Source organism: Salmo salar, chromosome ssa22 (genome assembly GCF_905237065.1).
Source record: "Salmo salar chromosome ssa22, Ssal_v3.1, whole genome shotgun sequence".
NCBI classification, from domain to species: Eukaryota; Metazoa; Chordata; class Actinopteri; order Salmoniformes; family Salmonidae; genus Salmo; species Salmo salar.
The window spans coordinates 43,336,274-43,359,759 of record NC_059463.1 but is presented as its reverse complement, the minus strand read 5'-3'; the positions used below and the strand labels follow the sequence as shown (position 1 = coordinate 43,359,759).

At 43.2% G+C, this 23,486-nt stretch overlaps 2 protein-coding genes across 6 annotated transcripts; one reads left to right on the top strand and one right to left on the bottom strand.

Annotated features, from left to right (window-relative positions):
* Positions 1–6,742: 6,742 nt before the first annotated feature.
* On the bottom strand, positions 6,743–15,810 carry abhea (Abhydrolase domain-containing protein 14A). Of its 4 annotated transcripts, none has more exons than XM_014167451.2 (5): positions 15,605–15,810; positions 14,923–15,205; positions 14,511–14,626; positions 12,267–12,518; positions 6,743–8,295 (listed from the first exon to the last, which is right to left on the bottom strand). In XM_014167451.2, the coding sequence occupies exons 2-5, from the start codon at positions 15,071–15,073 to the stop codon at positions 8,113–8,115; spliced, it is 702 nt and encodes a 233-aa protein (XP_014022926.1). In that variant the 5' UTR covers positions 15,074–15,205; positions 15,605–15,810; the 3' UTR covers positions 6,743–8,112.
* A 228-nt stretch (positions 15,811–16,038) lies between these two features.
* LOC123729694 (zinc finger protein 135) lies at positions 16,039–18,560 on the top strand. 2 transcript variants are annotated; one of them, XM_045705679.1, is made up of 3 exons: positions 16,039–16,234; positions 16,704–16,919; positions 17,039–18,560. In XM_045705679.1, exons 2-3 carry the CDS (start codon positions 16,718–16,720, stop codon positions 18,196–18,198), a joined length of 1,362 nt encoding a protein of 453 aa, XP_045561635.1. In that variant the 5' UTR covers positions 16,039–16,234; positions 16,704–16,717; the 3' UTR covers positions 18,199–18,560. The 2 variants fall into 2 exon arrangements, with proteins under 2 accessions (XP_045561635.1, XP_045561636.1); XM_045705680.1 differs by having other exon boundaries at positions 16,113–16,455.
* Positions 18,561–23,486: the final 4,926 nt, after the last annotated feature.

The following is a 23,486-nucleotide window of genomic DNA, read 5'->3' as shown; positions in this document are numbered from 1 at the left end:
GTGGTAGCATGAGACGGAGTCTACAACCCACACAAGTGGCTCAGGTAGTGCAGCTCATCCAGGATGGCACATCAATGTGGGCTGTGGCAAGAAGGTTTGCTGTGTCTGTCAGCGTAGTGTCCAGAGCATGAAGGCGCTACCAGGAGACAGGCCAGTACATCAGGAGACGTGGAGGAGGCCGTAGGAGGGCAACAACCCAGCAGCAGGACCGCTACCTCCGCCTTTGTGCAAGGAGGAGCACTGCCAGAGCCCTGCAAAATGACCTCCAGCAGGCCACAAATGTGCATGTGTCTGCTCAAACGGTCAGAAACAGACTCCATGAGGGTGGTATGAGGGCCCGACGTCCACAGGTTGGGGTTGTGCTTACAGCCCAACACCGTGCAGGACGTTTGGCATTTGCCAGAGAACACCAAGATTGGCAAATTCGCCACTGGCGCCGTGTGCTCTTCACAGATGAAAGCAGGTTCACACTGAACACATGTGACAGACGTGACAGAGTCTGGAGACGCCGTGGAGAACGTTCTGCTGCCTGCAACATCCTCCAGCATGACCGGTTTGGCGGTGGGTCAGTCATGGTGTGGGGTGGCATTTCGTTGGGGAGCCGCACAGCCCTCCATGTGCTCGCCAGAGGTAGCCTGACTGCCATTAGGTACCAAGATGAGATCCTCAGACCCCTTGTGAGACCATATGCTGGTGCGGTTGGCCCTGGGTTCCTCCTAATGCAAGACAATGCTAGACCTTATGTGGCTGGAGTGTGTCAGCAGTTCCTGCAAGAGGAAGGCATTGATGCTATGGACTGGCTCGCCCGTTCCCCAGACCTGAATCCAATTGAGCACATCTGGGACATCATGTCTCGCTCCATCCACCAACGCAACGTTGCACCACAGACTGTCCAGGAGTTGGCGGATGCTTTAGTCCAAGTCTGGGAGGAGATCCCTCAGGAGACCATCCGCCACCTCATCAGGAGCATGCCCAGGCATTGTAGGGAGGTCATACAGGCACGTGGAGGCCACACACACTACTGAACCTCATTTTGACTTGTTTTAAGGACATTACATCAAAGTTGTATCAGCCTGTAGTGTGGTTTTCCACTTTAATTTTGAGTGTGACTCCAAATCCAGAACTCCATGGGTTGATAAATTGGATTTCCATTGATTATTTTTGTGTGATGTTGTTGTCAGCACATTCAACTATGTAAACAAAAAAGTATTTAATAAGATTATTTCATTCATTCAGATCTAGGATGTGTTATTTTAGTGTTCCCTTTATTTTTTTGAGCAGTGTATATTTCAATCTCAAATATTGCCAGGTTTGTTTTCACAGCTGTTTCACAAGGTGTTCATTATTGTAAATTGTAACATATACCCTTGATGGTATTTGTTAGTTCAACATTATTCGTCTTATGTGGCAGGGCTTGCAAACTATTACAGACTACAAAGGGAAGCACAGCCGCCAGCTGCCCAGTGACACGAGCCTACCAGACGAGCTAAATCACTTCTATGCTCGTGTAACCGATGTGAAATGGCTAGTTAGTTAGCGGTGGTGCGCGCTAATAGCGTTTCAATCAGTGATGTCACTCGCTCTGAGAATTGAAGTAGGGTGGCTTTTGTGGCGTGATGGGTAACGATGCTTCGTGGGGTGTCAGTTGTTGATGTGTGCAAGGGTCCCTGGTTCGAGCCTGGGTTGGGGCGAAGAGAGGGACGGAACCTACACTGTTACACTCGCTTCGAGGCAAGCAACACTGAGGCATGCATGAGAGCATCAGCTGTTCCGGACGACTGTGTGATCACTCTCTCCGTAGCCGACGTGAGTAAGACCTTAAAACAGGTCAACATAAACAAGGCTGCGGGGCCAGACGGATTACCAGGACGTGTGCTCCGGGCATGTGCTGACCAACTGGCAGGTGTCTTCACTGACATTTTCAACATGTCCCTGATTAAGTCTGTAATACCAACATGTTTCAAGCAGACCACCATCGTCCCTGTGCCCAAGAACACAAAGGCAACCTGCCTAAATGACTACAGACCTGTAGCACTCCGGTCCGTAGCCATGAAGTCCTTTGAAAGGTTGGTAATGGCTCACATCAACACCATTATCCCAGAAACCCTAGACCCACTCCAATTTGCATACCGCCCAAACAAATCCACAGATGATGAAATCTCTATTGCACTCCATACTGCCCTTTCCCGCGACAAAAGGAAAACTTACGTGAGAATGCTATTCATTGACTACAGCTTAGCGTTCAACACCATAGTACCCTCAAAGCTCATCACTAAGCTAAGGATCCTGGGACTAAACACTTCCCTCTGCAACTGGATCCTGGACTTCCTGATGGGCCGCCCCCAGGTGGTGAGGGTAGGTAGCAACACATCTGCCACGCTGATCCTCAGCACTGGAGCTCCCCAGGGGTGCGTGCTCAGTCCCCTCCTGTACTCCCTGTTCACCCACAACTGCATGGCCAGGCATGACTCCAACACAATCATTAAGTTTGCAGACGACACAACAGTGGTAGGCCTGATCACAGACAACGACGAGACAGCCTATAGGGAGGAAGTCAGAGACCTGGCCGGATGGTGCGAGAATAACAACCTATCCCTCAACGCAACCAAGACTAAGGAAATGAATGTGGACTACAGGAAAAGGAGGACTGAGCACGCCCCCACTCTTATCGACGGGGCTGTAGTGGAGCAGGTTGTGAGCTTCAAGTTCCTTGGTGTCCACATCAACAACAAACTAGAATGGTCCAAACACACCAAGACAGTCGTGAAGAGGGCACAACAAAGCCTATTCCCCCTCAGGAAACTAAAAAGATTTGGCATGGGTCCTGAGATCCTCAAAAGGTTCTACAGCTGCAACATCAAGAGCATCCTGACTGGTTGCATCACTGCCTGGTATGGCAATTGCTCGGCCTCTGACCGCAAGGCACTACAGAGGGTAGTGTGTACGGCCCAGTACATCACTGGGGCAAAGCTGCCTGCCATCCAGGACCTCTACACCTGGCGGTGTCAGAGGAAGGCCCTAAAAATTGTCAAAGACCCCAGCCACAATTTATTATATATTTCACTTGCTTTGGCAATGTAAACATGTGTTTCCCATACCAATAAAGCCCCTTAAATTGAATTCAAATCAAATCAAATCGCATTGGTCACATACACATTGTTAGCAGATTTTATTGCGAGTGTAGCAAAATGCTTGTGCTTCTAGTTCCGACAGTGCAGCAATATCTAACATGTAATCTAACAATTCCACAACAACTATCTAATACACACAAATCTAAGTAAAGGGATGGAATAAGAATATATACATATAAATATATGGATGAGCAATGGCAGAGCGGCACAGGCAAGATGCAATAGATGGTATAAAATATTGTATATACATATGAGATGAGTAATGCAAGATATATAAACCTTATTAAAGGGACTTTATTAAAGTCACTAGTGATTTATTAAAGTGGCTAATGATTTCAAGTCTGTATGTAGACAGCAGCCTCTCTGTGTTAGTGATGGCTGTTTAACAGTCAGATGGCCTTGAGATAGAAGCTGTTTTTCAGTCTCTCGGTCCCAGCTTTGATGCACCTGTACTGACCTCGCCTTCTGGATGGTAGCGGGGTGAACAGGCAGTGGTTTGATACGTGTATAATGACAGAGATGGTAATTTCTCATGATTCGCTGACCTCAGGAGAGGAAGCAGCAGGAGAAAGAGAGAGAAAAGAGCGGTTAAATTCAATAACCACCTAAAAGGAAGCAATTCCCAAACCTTCCATAACAAAGACATAACCTACAGAGAGATGAACCTGGAGAAGAGTCCCCTAAGCAAGCTCGTCCTGGGGCTCTGTTCACAAACAGACCCCACAGAGCCCCAGGACAGCAACAGTTTTAGACCCAACTAAATCATGAGAAAACAAAAAGATAATTATTTGACACATTGAAAATAATTAACAAAAAATAGAGCAAACTAGAATGCTACTTGGCCCTAAACAGAGAGTACACAGTGGCAGAACACCTGACCACTGTGACTGACCCAAACTTAAGGAAAGCTTTGACTATGTACAGACTCAGTGAGCACAGCCTTGCTATTGAGAAAGGCAGCCGTAGGCAGACCTGGCTCTCAAGAGAAGACTGGCTATGTGCACACTGCCCACAAAATGAGGTGAAATGAGGTGAAAGCATTTCCTAACCTCCTGCCAAATATATGACAATATTAGAGAGACATATTACCCTCAGATTACACAGATCCACAAAGAATTCGAAAACAAACCCAATTTTGATAAACTTCCATATCTACTGGGTGAAATACCAGTGTGCCATCACAGCAGCAAGATTTGTGACCTGTTGCCACAAGAAAAGGGCAACCAGTGAAGAACAAACACCATTGTAAATACAACCCATATTTATGTTTATTTATTTTCCCTTTCGTACTTTCACTATTTGCACATCATTACAACACTCTATATATAAACTCAGCAAAAAAAGAAACATCCTCTCACTGTCAACTGCGTTTATTTTCAGCAAACTTAACATGTGTAAATATTTGTATGAACATAACAAGATTCAACAACAGACATAAACTGAACAAGTTCCACAGACATGTGACTAACAGAAAAGGAATAATGTGTCCCTGAACAACGGGGGGGGGGGAGGTCAAAATCAAAAGTAACAGTATCTGGTGTGGCCACCAGCTGCATTAAGTACTGCAGTGCATCTCCTCCTCATGGACTGGACCAGAATTGCCTGTTCTTGCTGTGAGATGTTACCCAACTCTTCCACCAAGGAACCTGCAAGTTCCCGGACATTTGTGGGGGGAATGGCCCTAGCACTCACCCTCCGATCCAACAGGTCCCAGACGTGCTCAATGGGATTGAGATCTGGGCTCTTCGCTGGCCATGGCAGAACACTGACATTCCTGTCTTGCAGGAAATCACGCACAGAAGGAGCAGTATGGCTGGTGGCATTGTCATGCTGGAGGGTCATGTCAGGATGAGCCTGCAGGAAGGGTACCACATGAGGGAGGAGGATGTCTTCCCTGTAACGCACAGTGTTGCGATTGCCTGCAATGACAACAAGCACAGTCCGATGATGCTGTGACACACCGCCCCAGACCATGACGGACCCTCCACCTCCAAATTGATCCCGCTCCAGAGTACAGGCCTCGGTGTAACGCTCATTCCTTCGACGATAAACGTGAATCCGACCATCACCCCTGGTGAGACAAAACCACGACTCGTCAGTGAAGAGCACTTTTTGCCAGTCCTGTCTGGTCCAGCGACGGTGGGTTTGTGCCCATAGGCGACGTTGTTTCCGGTGATGTCTGGTGAGGACCTGCCTTACAACAGGCCTACAAGCCCTCAGTCCAGCCTCTCTCAGCCTATTGCAGACAGTCTGAGCACTGATGGAGGGATGGTACATTCCTGGTGTAACTCGGGCAGTTGTTGTTGCCATCCTGTACCTGTCCCACAGGTGTGATGTTCAGATGTACCGATCCTGTGCAGGTGTTGTTACACATGGTCTGCCACTGCGAGGACAATCAGCTGTACGTCCTGTCTCCCTGTAGCGCTGTCTTAGGCGTCTCACAGTACGGACATTGCAAATTATTGCCCTGGCCACATCAGCAGTCCTCATGCCTCCTTGCAGCATGCCTAAGGCATGTTCACGCAGATGAGCAGGGACCCTGGGCATCTTTCTTTTGGTGTTTTTCAGAGTCAGTACAAAGGCCTCTTTAGTGTCCTAAGTTTTCATGACCTTAATTGCCTACCGTCTGTAAGCTGTTAGTGTCTTAACGATCGTTCCACAGGTACTTGTTCATTAATTGTTAATGGGTCATTGAACAAGCATGGGAAACAGTGTTTAAACCTTTTACAATGAATATCTGTGAAGTTATTTGGATTTTTACAAATTATCTTTGAAAGACAGGGTTCTGAAAAAGAGACGTTTCTTTTTTGCTGAGTTTACATAATGACATTTGAAATGTCTTTATTATTTTGGAACTTCTGTGAGTGTAATGTTTACTGTTCATTTTTATTGTTTATTTCCCTTTTGTGTATTATCTACATCACTTGCTTTAGAAATATTAACATACGTTTCCCATGCCAATAAAGCCCTTGAATTGAGGCGAGATCACGTGGGACCATTCTAGCCAATGAGAATGTCGGTATTGTGTCGCCCCTGAAGAAGGCAGTTATGCCGAGACGTTGGTGATTTAATATATGGAGTGTGCGACTCGATTTTTATAGTTGATTCGCAGTTGGTCAACACCTCCACACAAAACATTTTTTCTGGGTGTGCGCCAGCTCGTTTTTTTAAATTCTGGTATCGTGTGACCAACAGGCACAACTCCGATACAAAATATTTTTTCTCCAAGTTGCCGGTTTGCCACGTGTGTATTTATATCATCCATTCGTAACAGCATAAACATCACGAAATGTCTTTTCGATCAAATAAGCCTCACGTAACAAATAGGACACTCCATTTTTTGTTGACCAAATTCCACACTCGCATTGACCTCCATACAAAAACGACTTGCTTGGTGGGCTAAAAAACAAGCAAAAACACCACTTACTTAAAGAGACAGATTTTGGGCCGAGTTACGCCTCTCGCTTCTCCTCTTCCTCTCTGCTTGGAACATTCGGCACAAAGGATGTGCAATCGATCTCCAAATCATACATTTTTCTCCGACCAGTAGTCTTTGTATATTTGCTTCACTGAGTATTTGTTGTAAATAGACAATAACTAAATACAGAACATATTTTCTGCAGTCTTTATTAAAGGAACTTAAGCGCAATAACAGCACAACTTAAAATACCTTTCATGATTGTTTAAGCCATTTAACTTGAGGCTTTAATTTGTTGTCCGATGAAACAAAATCACCTAATATGTACAAACTCATAATAACTTAAAATAGTGGTCATCCTCATAACATAGAAATGTAACGGAGTGTACTTTCCTGGTTGTAACAGCTTTCTCATTTAGTAAATACCTTAATCATCATTGGACCCCCCCACACACACACACACACACTTCAGCAAGAAATTCAGAATGAACGTGAACATGCTTTAACAGGGAGCTGAAGTCTATAAATAAATATCTTAATGTTACTGTTAGTCTTTATCCAAGTTTCTGTACCATGAGTGTTGTGAATTGGCAAGCATTGATTCTGTCTAAAAAAAAAAACACACAAGATTTTTTTTTAACTGATCTCACAATTTTCACAGGTAATTTCGCTAAACAGGGTCGTTTGTATTCACTATGAACCAAACAGAAGCAAAAGGGATGAAACAGGAAGGGACTACCTGAACTTGTCCAATAAGAAACACTTGTTTTTGTTTTCCGTTATAAAACACTTTGCTACAGTGTGCATGAATGAATACGACCCTGGTAGTATCGCCTTAGATCTCCTTTAACCTCTTCATCCTCATCTCAACTAACTGATGTTGATCTTCATCATGGAACCAATAATGATGCCTGTAGAAAAAAACTCAAGTCTTTGCTTCTAGTCTTTGAATTTGCATATATTCTGTTCTACATGCTCAACTCAAAGAGTAAACTTCTTTTAAAGTTGCTCTCGATTTGATGGGTTGTCAACAAAAGCATCGCAATGTAAGCCACTCTACCAGGGTGACTAGGGGCCTGGAGTAAGCCACTCTACCAGGGTGGTTAAGGGCCTGGGGTAAGCCACTCTACCAGGGTGACTAGGGGCCTGGGGTAAGCCACTCTACCAGGGTGGCTAAGGGCCTGGGGTAAGCCACTCTACCAGGGTGGCTAAGGGCCTGGGGTAAGCCACTCTACCAGGGTGACTAGGGGCCTGGGGTAAGCCACTCTACCAGGGTGGCTAAGGGCCTGGAGTAAGCCACTCTACCAGGGTGGCTAAGGGCCTGGGGTAAGCCACTCTACCAGGGTGACTAGGGGCCTGGAGTAAGCCACTCTACCAGGGTGGCTAAGGGCCAGGGGTAAGCCACTCTACCAGGGTAACCAGGGGGCCCGGGGTAATTTGTAATATCAAAAGCAGCCTTTGCCCTATTATCCCAGAGGACTACTTTCCCTTTTTCTTATTTGTGTATAATCTCTCCACTTCCACGCAAACACAACCCTGTTTATCTCTTTTTTCCTTCCCCTCTCACTCCAGTTTGCTGAGAAAGTCCAACAGTGCTTGGTGGAACTCCCAAGGTTTGTCCATGTAGCAGGCATGGCGCGCCCCCTCCATCTTCAGGACTGAGTGGTGTGGGAGCTGCATGAGATTCTTGTGGGACTGGGCCCCCAGGTTGGTGTCCAGCGCTCCAAACACAATCAGAGTAGGAGTCTGAACAAGAACATAGGAGCAAGCAAGGATCAGGAAACAATACATCTGTTCAGGGCTGCAAAATTCTGGCCACTTTCCAAAAATTTTCTAGAACTCCAGGTTGGATGATTCCTGGAATCAGAATGGAATAAGAAAGAAAATCGGAAACCCTCCAATCAGGAAAGTTACCAGAATTTTGCAACCCTACATTAGTGTTTTACTGTAAAATTGTGGACAGTATTACTACTAAGATTAGAGTAAAAATACATTTCAAAGGCTGTTCTCAATGTCTAAAAACAGATTCTGTCATTTGTGCAAATGCATTACAGATACAGGTCACTACAAATACCTAGGTGTGTGGTTAGACTGTAAACTATCCTTCCAGACTCACATTAAGCATCTCCAATCCAAAATTAAATCTAGAATCGGCTTCTTATTTCGCAACAAAGCATCCTTCACTCATGCTGCCAAACATACCCTCGTAAAACTGACCATCCTACCGATCCTCGACTGCAGCGATGTGATTTACAAAATAGCCTCCAACACTCTACTCAACAAATTGGAAGCAGTCTATCACAGTGCCATCTGTTTTGTCACCAAAGCCCCATTTACTTCCCACCACTGCGACCTGTACACTCTCATTGGCTGGCCCTCGCTTCATACTCGTCGCCAAACCCACTGGCTCCGGGTCATCTACAAGTCTCTGCTAGGTAAAGCCCCACCTTATCACAGCTCACTGGTCACCAAAGCAGCACCCACCCGTAGCACGCGCTCCAGCAGGTATATCGCACTGGTCACCCCCAAAGCCAATTCTTCCTTTGGCCACCTTTCCTTCCAGTTCTCTGCTGCCAATGACTGGAACAAACTGCAAAAATCACTGAAGCTGGAGACTCATATCTCCCTCATTAGCTTTAAGGACCAGCTGTCAGAGCAGCTCACAGATCACTGCACCTGTACATAGGCCATCTGTAAATAGCCCATCCAACTACCTCATCCCCATACTGCATTTATTTATTTATCTTGCTCCTTTGCACCACAGTATCTCTACTTGCACATTCATCTTCTGCACATCTACCATTCCAGTGTTTAATTGCTATATTGTAATTACTTTGCCATCGTGGCCTATTTATTGCCTACCTCCCTTATCCTACCACATTTGCACATACTGTATATAGACTTTTTCTACTGTATGTTTGTTTATTCCATGTGTAACTCTCTGTTGTATGTGTCGAACTGCTTTGCTTTATCTTGGCCAGGTCGCAGTTGCAAATGAGAACTTGTTCTCAACTAGCCTAACTGGTTAAATAAAGGTGAAATAAAATAAAATAAATACCCATAGCGCCATTCTGCTCCCCGGTGGTTATTTTGCATGGGTGCACAATATTCAAAAGCAGTCAGGGACATTTTTTATGTAAACAAAACCTGTAAATATCCTTATCAGAAAAATGTCACTGATTTATTACTGATAGAGGCTCTGAGTAATTGAATTTAATTGTGAATTGAGTTAAAACACACCAACTATGACTGTGTGTGAGCCCAGTCAGGGATAACCTTAAAACAATCACAGACTTCCACTGATGTAAGACGACAAGACCGGCTGTTATTGGTGTATTTCTCTGTGCCAAGAGAACCGTTTAGCTGTGCCCAAGACCATTATGTCAGATACTAACTGCTTAAGAGTGACTATATACAGTAACCCTTACAAAGTAAACAAAATGTACAGTGCCTTCAGAAAGTATTCAGATCCCTTGACCTGTTCCACATTTTTTTTGTTACAGCCGAATTTAAAATGGATTAAATATAGATTTTTTTTGGTCACTCGTTACCCCATAATGTCAAAGTGGAATTATGTTTTTCTTTTTACAAATTAATAAAAAATAAAAAGCTGAAATGCCTTGAGTCAATTAGTATTCAACCCCTTTGTTATGGCAAGTTTAAATAAATTCAGGGGTAAAATGGGCTTAACAAGTCACCTAATAAGTTGTATGAACTCACTCTGTGTGCAATAATAGTTTTTAACATGATTTTTTAATGACTACCTCAACTCTGTACCCCCCACATACAATTATCTGTAAGGTCCCTCAGTGAATTTAAAACACAGATTCAACCACAAAGGCGAGGGAGGTTTTCCAATGCCTTGCAAAGAAGGGCAACTATTGGTAGATGGGTAAAAAAATGGAATACCCCGTTGAACATGGTGAAGTTGATTACACTTTGAATGGTTGATTACACTTTGAATGGTATATCAATACACCCAGTCACACTAAGGATACAGTCATCATTCCTATCTCAGTCGCCGGAGATGAAGGAAATCGCTCAGAAATTTCACCATGAAGCCAATGGTGACTTAAAAACAGTTAGAGTTTAATGGCTTTGATAGGAGAAAAACTGAGGATGGATCAACGACATTGTAGTTACTCCACAATACTAACCTAGTTGACAGAGGGAAAAGAAGAAAGCCTTTACAGAATATAAAATATTCCAAAACATACATCCTGTTTGCAACAAGGCAATAAAGTAATACAGCAAAAAATGTGGCAAAAATAATTCACTTTTTGTCCTGAATACAAAGTGTTATGTTTGTGGCAAATCCAATACAACACATTAGTGAGTTCCACTCTCCACATTTTCAAGCATAGTGGTGGCTGCATCATGTTATAAGTATGCTTGTAATCATTAAGGACTGGGGAGTTTTTAGGATAACAAATAAATGGGAATGGAGCTAAGCACAGCAAAAATCCTAGAGGAAAACCTGGTTCAGTCTGCTTTCCACCAGACACTGGGAGATTAATTCACCTTTCAGCAGAACAATAACCTAAAACACAAGGCCAAATCTACACTGGAGTTGCTTACCAGGAAGACAGTGGCCAAGTTACAGTTTTGACTTAAATATACTTGTAAATCCACAGCAAGACCTGAAAATGGATATCTAGCAATGATCAACAACCAATTTGACAGAGCTTGAATAATTCTTTAAAAAATAATGGGAAAATATTGCACAATCCAGGTGTGAAAAGCTATTAAGAGACTTATCCTGAAAAACTCAGTTGTAATCGCTGCCAATGGTGCTTCAACAAAAGTATTGACTCAGGGGTGTGAATACTTCTGTAAATTGCATATTTATGTATTTAATTTTAAATAAATTAGTAAAAAATTCTAAAATATGTTTTCACTTTGGTTTATTGTGTGTAGATGGGTGAGAAAAAAAAAACATTTAATCAATTTTGAATTCAGGCTGTAACAACAAAATGTGGAATAAGTCAAGGGGTATGAATACTTTCTGAAGGCACTGCATGCCTTGTGGCGTACAGCAGGTCAGCCACCAGGGGGGAGACTCGTCGAGGCCTGGTAACAGATGGAGTATACATCATGAGGCGATGGCTCCATCTGCTGGACGTGCCAGGTCTCGACGGGTTCTCCAGCCAGGACTAATTGGGGCTGATTGGGAGCTGGTGAGTAATCAAGGGCGGATTGCTCACCAGCTGTGCAAGGCCCATAAAGCTGCCAGAAGGGCAGCACACAGGAGGAATGGGGGAAGAAAGGACTCCCGTGGTACTGTTGACGGCTGCCGAGGTAAGAAGAGGGAGTTCAGTTTTGTGCCCGACAGGATACAGCCAGACCCGGAATACCTGAAGACGGCATCCCGGAGAGGGTCTCATAGGGGAGACCTATCATTTTCTTTTTGATCTATTATTTAAATAAACACCCTTGAAACCTGAGCTAATCCTTCTCTGTCCGTGACTGATATGGGTAAACGTCTTGACCAAACCCCCCGGGTCTGCCACAGCCTTCAAGTAATCATTGCCATCTTTACAGTGGCATTTCCGCACTGCTTCCGCTGCTACTACTACAAGCATCCCACTGGAAGCTGGTTCACACCCCAAAAAAGTATGAAGTTCCAAGCAAAATTTCATCCAGTTCTTTGCTTTTATTAGGTTTATGCATCAGTCTGAACTCCCAACCACCCAAAAACCCAGCATTACAGCTCTCACCTGGATGCCCTGGTACTGCTGAGGGGTGTAGCTGCGGGTTCCTACTGGGGCTATGGGGATGAAGCCGTGCAGCTGGGCACTGTGTTTCATGAGGAAGGGGATGGAGTAGTGGCCGCTCATAGAGGGGCTGAGCAGCACCGCTGTCCTCACGCCCAAAGCCTCCATAAACCTCCCCAGAAGGTCCACCCGATGCTGGTCTGTCTTCACAGCATCCGAGTCTGGAGAGTTCCCAAATCCTGGTGGGAGAAATAACTGATAAAGCATTATAAGATATGTTCTCCATCCCATTTGGCATTTTGTGTGGGTGTAAAAAAACATTTGTAGAATTCAATGAGAACCAAGGAACCTAACTTGATATGTATTTAAGTTCAGTAATTATAGTGTTCCCTTCCAACTCCTTCACGCTGCCATTCCCAACAGTTGGGTCAGTGATGCTGTGCTACACAGTGAACAACACCATGCAGCACATTAAAACCTGTTTAGGATAGGGGGCAGTATTGACACGGCTGGATAAAAAACATACCCGATTTAATCTGGTTACCACTCCTACCCAGTAACTAGAATATGCATATACTTATTACATATGGATAGAAAACACCCTACAGTTTCTAAAACTGTTTGAATGGTGTCTGTGAGTATAACAGAACTCATTTGGCAGGCAAAAACCTGACAAGGTTTCAGGCAGGAAGTGGCCTGTCTGACAAGGTGTCGTTCTTCTTGTCTCTGTTTATTGAAGAGTGAGGATCTTAGCTGTCCCGTGACACTTCCTACGGCTGCCATAGGGTCTCAGAAGGCGGCAAAAAGCTGAATCGTGGCTTTGCAGGCTCTGGCTGAAACAAAGTAGCGCGTTTGGGTAGTGGCTGGTTACAGTACTGTGAGACTCAGGCGCGTGCCCGCGTCGACCGAAAGCTTTGTTTACTTTCCTCAGTTTAGCTAAATGGACATTCCCGGTCGGAATATTATCGCTTTTTTACGAGAAAAATGGCATAAAAATGGATTTTAAACAGCGGTTGACATGCCTCGAAGTACGGTAATGGAATATTTCGATTTTTTTTTTGTCACGAATTGCGCCATGCGCACGACCCTGATTTACAATTTCAGATAGTGTCTGGGACGCACGAACAAAACGCCGCTATTTGGATATAACGATGGATTATTTTGGACCAAACCAACATTTGTTATTGAAGTAGCAGTCCTGGGAGTGCATTCTGACGAAGACAACAAAAGGTAATCAAACTTTTATAATAGTAAATATGATTATGGTGAGTGCTAAACTTGCCGGGTGTCTAAATAGCTAGCCCGTGATGCCTGGGCTATGTACTTAGAATATTGCAAAATGTGCTTTCACCAAAAAGCTATTTTAAAATCGGACATATCGAGTGCATAGAGGAGGTCTGTATCTATAATTCTTAAAATAATTGTTATGCTTTTTGTGAACGTTTATCGTGAGTAATTTAGTAAAATGTTAGCGAATTCCTCCGGAAGTTTGCGGGGGGTATGCTAGTTCTGAACGTCACATGCTAATGTAAAAGCTGGTTTTTGATATAAATATGAACTTGATGGAACAAAACATGCATGTATTGTATAACATAATGTCCTAGGGTTGTCATCTGATGAAGATCATCAAAGGTTAGTACTGCATTTAGCTGTCTTCTGGGTTTATGTGACATTATATGCTAGCTTGAAAAATGGGTGTCTGATTATTTCTGGCTTGGTACTCTGCTGACATAATCTAATGTTTTGCTTTCGTTGTAAAGCCTTTTTGAAATCGGACAGTGTGGTTAGATTAACGAGAGTCTTGTCTTTAAATAGCTGTGAAATAGTCATATGTTTGAGAAATTGAAGTAATAGGATTTTTAAGGTTTTGAAAATCGCGCCACAGGCTTAAAGTGGCTGTTACGTAGGTGGGACGAATTCGTCCCGCCTAGCCCATAGAGGTTAAACCACAGTTAAAGCTGAAATCTGCAGTAACATTTGTTACTGTTTCGTTGTTGAAACAGAGGCGAAGAGCATCCAGCATCGTGGTTAAAAAAAATCATTACATACTGTTCTATCGCACGTGCAATGATGTCTGCGGGAAAAAACAGTGTTGGTTGTTTGAAGTAACTTCTTTGTTGTTGTAAAATCCCAAACAGATGTGGCAGTTTCACCATTAAGGATTCCAGCTTTAAGTGGGCTTTAACTGCATTTCAGCCAGGTAAACAACATAACATTCTCAGGCTTGAATGTTATTGTAGCTCGAACCTGGTAGGTCCACAGCCAAGGCCTGGTATCCGTTTGTGGCCAGCAAGGCCAGGGTGCCCAGTTCCTCCCAGGTTTTGGAAGAGAAAGCTTGGCCATGGAGAAGGACCACTTGCAGCCTGTATAGGAAAGACAACCAGGTGTTTAAGTCACTATTTATTTCAGTCCTCCCTCACTACTGTAACGGCAATCCAGTGACTAACAACTGCACAGGGTAACCATAATTATTGAGTAACTACAGTGCTTATGCATCAACACATCTTTAGGTAAATCTGTTTACATGGGCTTGGGTTCTCTGCAATTCTTACTTTAAGCAGTTTCCAGATAAGAGGTTGCTGGGCTGGGCTAATTTGTATGAGGAGAGAGTTCAGTGTGTGGATGTCTGACAACTTTTACTGCTGCTGACTACCCTCACCTGGGCAATATCTGCCTACCAGATCCATCGACCGGCAAAGCTTCCCTGAAGAAGAGTGGAGGGTCCCCGGGTAGCTGCCCTGTGCGGACGGACACGTTGATGGCAGGAGGCGGAGGAGGAGAGACAGCCACCAGGCCCATCCTCTGGACATCCAGCGAAGGCTCCATGCTGCCCTGACGAATGGACGGCAGTAGCAGGTACAACAGAACAGTGGCCAGCAACACCAGGCCCAGCACAACAAGACGGTTACGTAGAAAATTCATTTCAGCCAAAGATGGTTGATCTGGAGAGAATAACAGAGAATCGGATTTAGTAAGAAGCCAACAAAATGTCCATAAGTAGTTTCTGATATACTAAAATATCCATAAAAGAGCTGAGTATTTGCCTGTGGAGTACTCCATAATTAATGCTTCTATGACACTTGTATAATTTTGATGATTATTTTTAAAGCACTGAACATTATTATAACGTTAGTGGCTAGTAGTGCTGAACTGAATGGCAGCGAAGGTAGGACACGAAATAGTTCCAGTGTCAATACAACCATCCATGTGAAATTAAGCTAACGTTGTTAGCTACCTAGGTAACTAGCTAGCTAGCTAGCATGATATAAGCCTTCATCACGACAGTCATTCGTCCTGTGACACAAATTTCATAGCTAACATAAAATTATTTGAAAATATACCTCATAAATAGCTGGGTAACCGCAGTTGTTATTAGTCTATGACAGTAGCGAATGGATGCGTAGTGAAATCCTTTGCTATTTGCAGCGGCAGACATAACGTGTGTTTTACATAAATAATTCCGGAAAATAACTATTACTATGCGTTCTTTTGGTTCCAAGACAAATCCAGGTACTTGTAAAACATATACAATTAATGTAGCTCAGTATCAATTATGGAATAATTAACTACTGATTAACTATGACATCTACAAGATATAATAATGAAACGTTTTTCATTTAGATCAAATCTATCCATTAAATTGTTGTTTCTAATCGAACACATTTGTGGGCTGCACAACAATATGGTGGGGTGAAAGCCAGGTTATGGCTAGACGGGATCCAGCTTTTGTCAAATTAACATCATATTTGACTTTTCGCAGCAAGTTATGATAATTTACGAAGCAGGTTAAGAGAATGAACGTAGCAGCTTAGGATAATTGTGTTAAGGTTATGACAAGAGTTATGGTTAGGGTTAGCTAAAATGCAAAATAAATCAACTTTTGATGTTAATTTGACCAAAGCTGGATACCTTCTAGTCTTGACCGGGTAACCACGGCAGAAAAAGAGCGGAGTGACTCGATGTTGTTTTAGGTTTGTATCTGGTAAATTTGTGAATTTATTAGGCATAGCTATCGTGCTTTCTGTCTCTCTGCGGAAGTTTGTTATTTAGATGATTAGATGGTTCCTCATCCTGAAAGTAGTCTATGGTAGAAAACCGAATCCATGGTTCGTTTTTTTTTCCGCCAACATCCGCTAACTTTACCCACAGCTAGCTAGCTAACAGTCAATGGAAGTGATATCAACCGTGCAATGTAATTAATTTTTCTCTCAAAATAATATTTAAGTAACTTCAAACCAAATAATTGAGTTATTTTGGCCCTGATAGCGTTCAACTTTGAGATCCCCCGATAATTTGCATTCTGCTTTGTTTCTCAATTGAAAAGTGCACATCTTGTGTGCCTATCAACAATGAGAAGGGCTTCTTTATCTAACATCTTTACAAAGATGTGTGTAGATTTAGTTTTGTGTGTTTGTGTGCTTCTTTGGTGATACGTCTCAGGATAAGACGATAACATGGAGTCCATTGATTTGGAGAGGGGGGGCCCTTCTTGCTCTCTATCTGGATATGCCAATGGAGAGATAATGACCCTGGAGATCTCAGATGTCTCTCCAGACTTGCTTGTTCTCGAGGTAAAAGACAACAACCTACCTGAAAGTAACCATGGCAGCCTAGACACGGAGATGGATGCTGACTTTTATAATGATGATGGGCATGGTAAGAAAATAACAAGGGTATTGGTTTGTGGATTAGGCTAACTTGTTATTAACTGGGTTGTTAACTGTGAGGTCAAAATAATTTAAATGTTGTACTTATTGCCTCTGTCTTTTGTAAAGGTTTTGCGAATGTGGAACTCCAGTTCTTTCCATGTGATGCCTGCGAAGCCTCCTTCACTAGCGAACCAGAGCTGGAGCAGCACTTCATAAGCTCTCATTCAATATGTGATATAGCAAGTGAGAGAGCAAGACCGAAAGCCAAGTCAATGGAAAAAGAAGGTGTCTCACCCCTGCACACCTGCATGACTTGTGGGAAGGTGTTCAAATACCTAACTTCATTTCGAAAACATGAGGAAACTCATATCAAAGCCCTGTACACCTGCAAGACTTGTGGGAAGGAGTTTAAATACCTAACTTCATTCACAAAGCACCAGGCCACTCACATTGTACCAAGACTGAGAGGAAATCGAAAGTCAATCATAACAGTAGGCTTAAATGTCAATCAGAAAGTGAAAGGCCTTCACACCTGCAGGCACTGTGGTAAGGGGTTCAAATACCTAACTTCTTTCATAAAGCATGAGAAGACTCACAGGATAACCAAAAAAAGCAGAAAAAAACAGAGGAACCCTTCAAGTTCTGAGATTATTGTACGTCTTGAAGGCAATAGGAAAGATGCCACAGAAACTTGTGTAAGGGCCATCAAGAAAAACAGGAAGAACAGCGACGATACTGAGGATCAGGATGCATGTATTCTAATATCTTCTGATGATGAACTACCCAACACTGCAGAGCAGCAAATGCCTGACTCTAAATGTTCTCCTCCTTTCCCTTCTAACTCTAACCGTTCTCCTCCTTTTCCTTCTGACTCTAACCGTTCTCCTCCTTTTCCTTCTGACTCTAACCGTTCTCCTCCTTTTCCTTCTGACTCTAACCGTTCTCCTCCTTTTCCTTCTGACTCTAACCGTTCTCCTCCTTTTCTTTCTGACTCTAACCGTTCTTTTCCTTCTGACTCTAACCGTTCTCCTCCTTTTCCTTCTGACTCTAACCGTTCTCCTCCTTTTCCTTCTGACTCTAACCGTTCTCCTCCTTTTCCTTCTGACTCTAACCGTTCTCCTCCTTTTCCTTCTGACTCTAACCGTTCTCCTCCTTTTCCTTCTGACTCTAACCGTTCTCCTCCTTTTCCTTCTGACTCTAACCGTTCTCCTCCTTTTCCTTCTGACTCTAACCGTTCTCCTCCTTTTCCTTCTGACTCTAACCGTTTCTCCTCCTTTTCCTTCTGACTCTAACCGTTCTCCTCCTTTTCCTTCTGACTCTAACCGTTTCTCCTCCTTTTCCTTCTGACTCTAACCGTTCTCCTCCTTTTCCTTCTGACTCTAACCGTTCTCCTCCTTTTCCTTCTGACTCTAAACGTTCTCCTCCTTTTCCTTCTGACTCTAAACGTTCTCCTCCTTTTCCGCCTGACTCTAAACGTTCTCCTCCTTTTCCGCCTGACTCTAAACGTTCTCCTCTGTTTCCTTGTCTGGACTGTGGGAAGGTTTTTAAGTTTTTCAAATCTTACCAAAAACACCAGAAAAGACATGCTTGGGCACAGGGCAAAAGTGAAATAGTGCCGCCTAAACAGGAGCACGGAGCGGCAGTGAAACAACAGATTAGATGTCCAGTTTGTGGTAGAGCATTCAACAAGCTTAAAGCTTGCACCAAACATGAGAAAATGTATCATTGGGAAAATGACTTGCGTAAAAACACATTTTCTTTAACGTGCTGTGAATGTGACCGTCATTTTGAAAAGGCAGATATTTTCCAAAAGCATAAGTGCTTCCACCTGCGTAAGCATGTAAAGGCTTTCATAGAGGCAAGTAGGATGAGCCAACAGGGGGATATTTTCTATTGTCAACTCTGTGTCCTAAAGCTTGCCAGTGGACTGGAGTTTGAGAATCATGCCAGGGAAATGCACCCGGACCAATACCGCAAAACCCTAAAAGCAGTAGGCAATGTCAGGACATGTATCATTAAAGACACCTTGAAAGGCTTGCCGACACAAAGGGATCTGGAGGCAACTGAAATAGACTTAAACACTGTAGGAGAGACAGAGGAAGATGTATCGAGACAATTTATTTGCAAAGATTGTGGGGACTGTTTCATATATCATGTTTCGTTAAATTTTTGTGGAAAATGTTTAAAGGGTCGCAAAGACTCTAGGAGAATTCGGGAGAGCAACGTAAAAGCCTCCAAGCTGCACCACTGTGAAGAATGTGGCCTTGACTTTGGCCGAAAGGATCACCTAAAGCGCCACAGCTGTTCTCATTCTGGCAGTTCCTTTATCTGTTTTGATTGTGGCATTGGATTCAGGGATCCAGGAGAGTTGCAGACGCATGAAAAGACTCATCAGGTGACAAACCACGTCTGCCAACTGTGTGAGAAGCGATGTGAACATCAAAAGGAACTGATGTTGCATCATGAAGTTGATCATCCAGGACCAGACGGTTATACATGCAACCAGTGTGGCAAGAAATTTAGTACTGGGGAAAAGCTGGGAAAACACAGAATGATCCATTTGGACAAAACTCCCCATGTTTGTTCATATTGCGGTACAAAGTTCAAGAGGCGAGAGCATTTGAGACGGCATGAGAACCTGCACACCAATGAGAAACCTCACCTTAGTCATTGTTATGGAGATACATTAGGGCGGCAGGAGGACTTAAAGACCCACCTCGGTAAAATGCACACAATGTTGAGAAGTTATCTTTGTAAGGCTTGTGGGACAACGTTCAAGGACCGTAACTCTCTCCGGAGACATAGATATCACACTCACACAAAGGCTGGCAATGTGTTCCAATGTGAGGAGTGTGGCCTAAGCTTCAGCCGGGCGGATCATCTGAAGCACCACAAGTACACACATTCTACTGAAAGGCCCTTCTCATGCTCAATGTGTTACAAAGTATTCCACATGGCAGAACACCTCAAGAAGCATGAGCGAAATCATAGAAACAAGTGGTTGGAGTACCTCAACACCTGCCGCCACAATAACACACCCAAGCAAGAGAGCCATGTTTCTGAGAGCTCCAAGTGGAAACTGAGCTGGTCTGAAGCATCTGCCCTACTAAAGCTCATCCAGAGCCACTCCAAGCAGAAACATCATACCTGCTATGTTTGTAAAAATACTTTCAGAGGCCTTTACTATCTGAAAAGACACCGTCTACTAAACTGTCTTGGACAAAGGAGTAAAATGATGGATTCATTCTGATATGGAACTGTTCAATAACTCACTTTGGTGTTGATAGTATGAGAGATTTAGAAGAGAAATTTAATTTAATTTTGTAGAGCTTGTTGTGTATTTGTATATAGTGAGCTGTGGTTTGGTATCTTGTATTGTCTGGTTATTTAAATGTTATTATAGACCCTCATATCCATCACACCAGAGCCAGTGTTGCCAATATGAGACTGCTGTGCTATAGTAGGATTACACTAGGCACAAAGAATCCTGTAAGTTGAATACATTTTGCAAATACGATCATTTTCCCACGTAGATTCAACGTCATCACATTGTTTCCACGTCATTTCAACAAAAACATCTATGTTGATTGACCCAGTTTTTGCCCAGTGGGATTGCATTTTTTTATTTATTTTATTTCACCTTTATTTAACCAGGTAGGCAAGTTGAGAACAAGTTCTCATTTACAATTGCGACCTGGCCAAGATAAAGCAAAGCAGTTTGACACATACAACAACACAGAGTTACACATGGAGTAAAACAAACATACAGTCAATAATACAGTAGAAAAATAAGTCTATATACAATGTGAGCAAATGAGGTGAGATAAAGGCAAAAAAAGGCCATGGTGGAAGTACATACAATATAGCAAGTAAAACACTGGAATGGTAGATTTGCAGTGGAAGAAAGTGCAAAGTAGAAATATAAATAATGGGGTGCAAAGGAGCAAAATAAATAAATACAGTAGGGGAAGAGGTAGTTGTTTGTGCTAAATTATAGATGGGCTATGTACAGGTGCAGTAATCTGTGAGCTGCTCTGACAGCTGATGCTTAAAGCTAGTGAGGGAGATAAGTGTTTCCAGTTTCAGAGATTTTTGTAGTTCGTTCTGGTCATTGGCAGCAGAGAACTGGAAGGAGAGGCGGCCGAAGGAGGAATTGGCTTTGGGGGTGACCAGTGAGATATACCTGCTGGAGCGCGTACTACAGGTGGGTGCTGCTATGGTGACCAGCGAGCTGAGATAATGGGGGACTTTACCTAGCAGAGACTTGTAGATGACCTGGAGCCAGTGGGTTTGGTGACGAGTATGAAGCGAGGGCCAGCCAACGAGAGCGTTCAGGTCGCAGTGGTGGGTAGTATATGGGGCTTTGGTGACAAAACGGATGGCACTGTGATAGACTGCTTCCAATTTATTGAGTAGGGTATTGGAGGATATTTTGTAAATGACATCGCCGAAGTCGAGGATCTGAAAGGATGGTCAGTTTTACGAGGGTATGTTTGGCAGCATGAGTGAAGGATGCTTTGTTGCAAAATAGGAAGCCAATTCTAGATTTAACTTTGGATTGGAGATGTTTGATGTGAGTATGGAAGGAGAGTTTACAGTCTAACCAGACACCTAGGTATTTGTAGTTGTCCACATATTCTAAGTCAGAACCGTCCAGAGTAGTGATGCTGGACGGGCGGGCAGGTGCAGGCAGCGATCGGTTGAAGAGCATGCATTTAGTTTTACTTGTATTTAGAGCAGTTGGAGGCCACGGAAGGAGATTTGTATGGCATTGAAGCTATGGTATGCCACATTGCGCTTAAGAAAAGCCCTTAGCTGTAGTATATTGGCCATATACCACCCCCCTCTGGCCTTATTGCTTAAATATACCCCGGCTTTCAGCAAGTCAATATCCAGGACACAAACTACCCGGTTTATAATCTTGTGTATATTTTGTTTTTGTGTATGTTCAGGACCACAATGGAAATACGTTTTCAAATTTGTGGTTATATTGTGTTTAAAATGGTCAAATTGTATCATGCATTTTAACAATGACTATTATAAAATCAAACAATTAATTTTGTTGTTTCCTGTATCGAATGCCCACTGAAGAATGTCTATAGGACCAGGCATACATATCCAAATATCCTTCAACATTTTGTTATTGTAGCACTTAGGAAGCTTGCATGCATATTTTATAGTATATTTTTACTCTTACCTCTTTTGTAACATTTTGGAAATGAACAATGAAACAGATGTTGATGACCAATAAAACAAAGAGATGGTGTAATAAAAAAAAACTCTATCCGTTTTGTTCCATAGTGTCCACATGGAGTGATCACAGAGCATCATTGTGGTCCAGACTTGTATAATGACAGATTAGAGGATGGTATTGTGTTCATCTCTCACCCTCCACACCTGGCGTTTCATAATGCCTTGGTTTTGATCTCTTACATCTAACTCGTGTTTCTTTAAGACGTCTTCTCTTTCGAAACAATTCATACTATACAGTATACTCTCACATATAAAAAAAAAAGACTGTATAAGAAGGCAACGTTCACTGAAAAAGGTCAGAAGTATGGATTAACTGCTCAGCATCTGACCGTAAGGCTCTACAGAGGGTAGTGCGTACGGCCCAGTACATCACTGGGGCCAAGCTTCCTGCCATGCAGGACCTATATAATAGGCGGTGTCAGAGGAAAGCCCATTAAATTGTCAGAGACTCCACTCACCCAAGTCATAGACTGTTTTCTCTGCTACCGCACAGCAAGCGGTACCAGAGCGCCAAATCTAGGACCTAAAGGCTTCCCAGCAGCTTCTATCCCCAAGCCATAAGACTGCTGAACAATTAATCAAATGGCTACCGGACTATTTACATTGATCCCCCCCTCCATTTGTTTTGTACACTGATGCTACTCACAGATTAGTATCTATTCATAGTCACTTCACCCCACCTACAGTTGAAGTCAGAAGCTTACATATGTAACCGATGTGAAATGGCTAGTTAGTTAGCGGTGGTGCGCGCTAATAGCGTTTCAATCGGTGACGTCACTCGCTCTGCGACCTGAAGTAGTTGTTCCCCTTGCGCTGGAAGGGATGCGGCTTTTGTGGCGCGATGGGTAACGATGCTTCGTGGGGTGTCAGTGGTCGATGTGCGCAGAGGGTCCCTTGTTCAAGCCCAGGTTGGGGCGAGGAGAGGGGCGGAAGCTATACTGTTACACATACACCTTAGCCAAATACATTAAAACTCAGTTTTTCACAATTCCTGACATTTAATCCTTGTAAAAATTCCCTCTCTTAGGTCAGTTAGGATCACTACTTTATTTTAAGAATGTGAAATGTCAGAATAATAGTAGAGAAAATGATTTATTTGCGCTTTTATTTATTTCATCACATTCCCAGTGGGTCAGAAGTTTACATACACTCAATTAGTATTTGGTAGCATTGCCTTTAAATTGTTTAACTTGGGTCAAACGTTTCAGGTAGCCTTCCCACAATAAGTTGGGTGAATTTTGGCCCATTCCTCCTGACAGAGCTGGTGTAACTGAGCCAGGTTTGTAGGCCTCCTTGCTCACACGCTTTTTCAGTTCTGCCC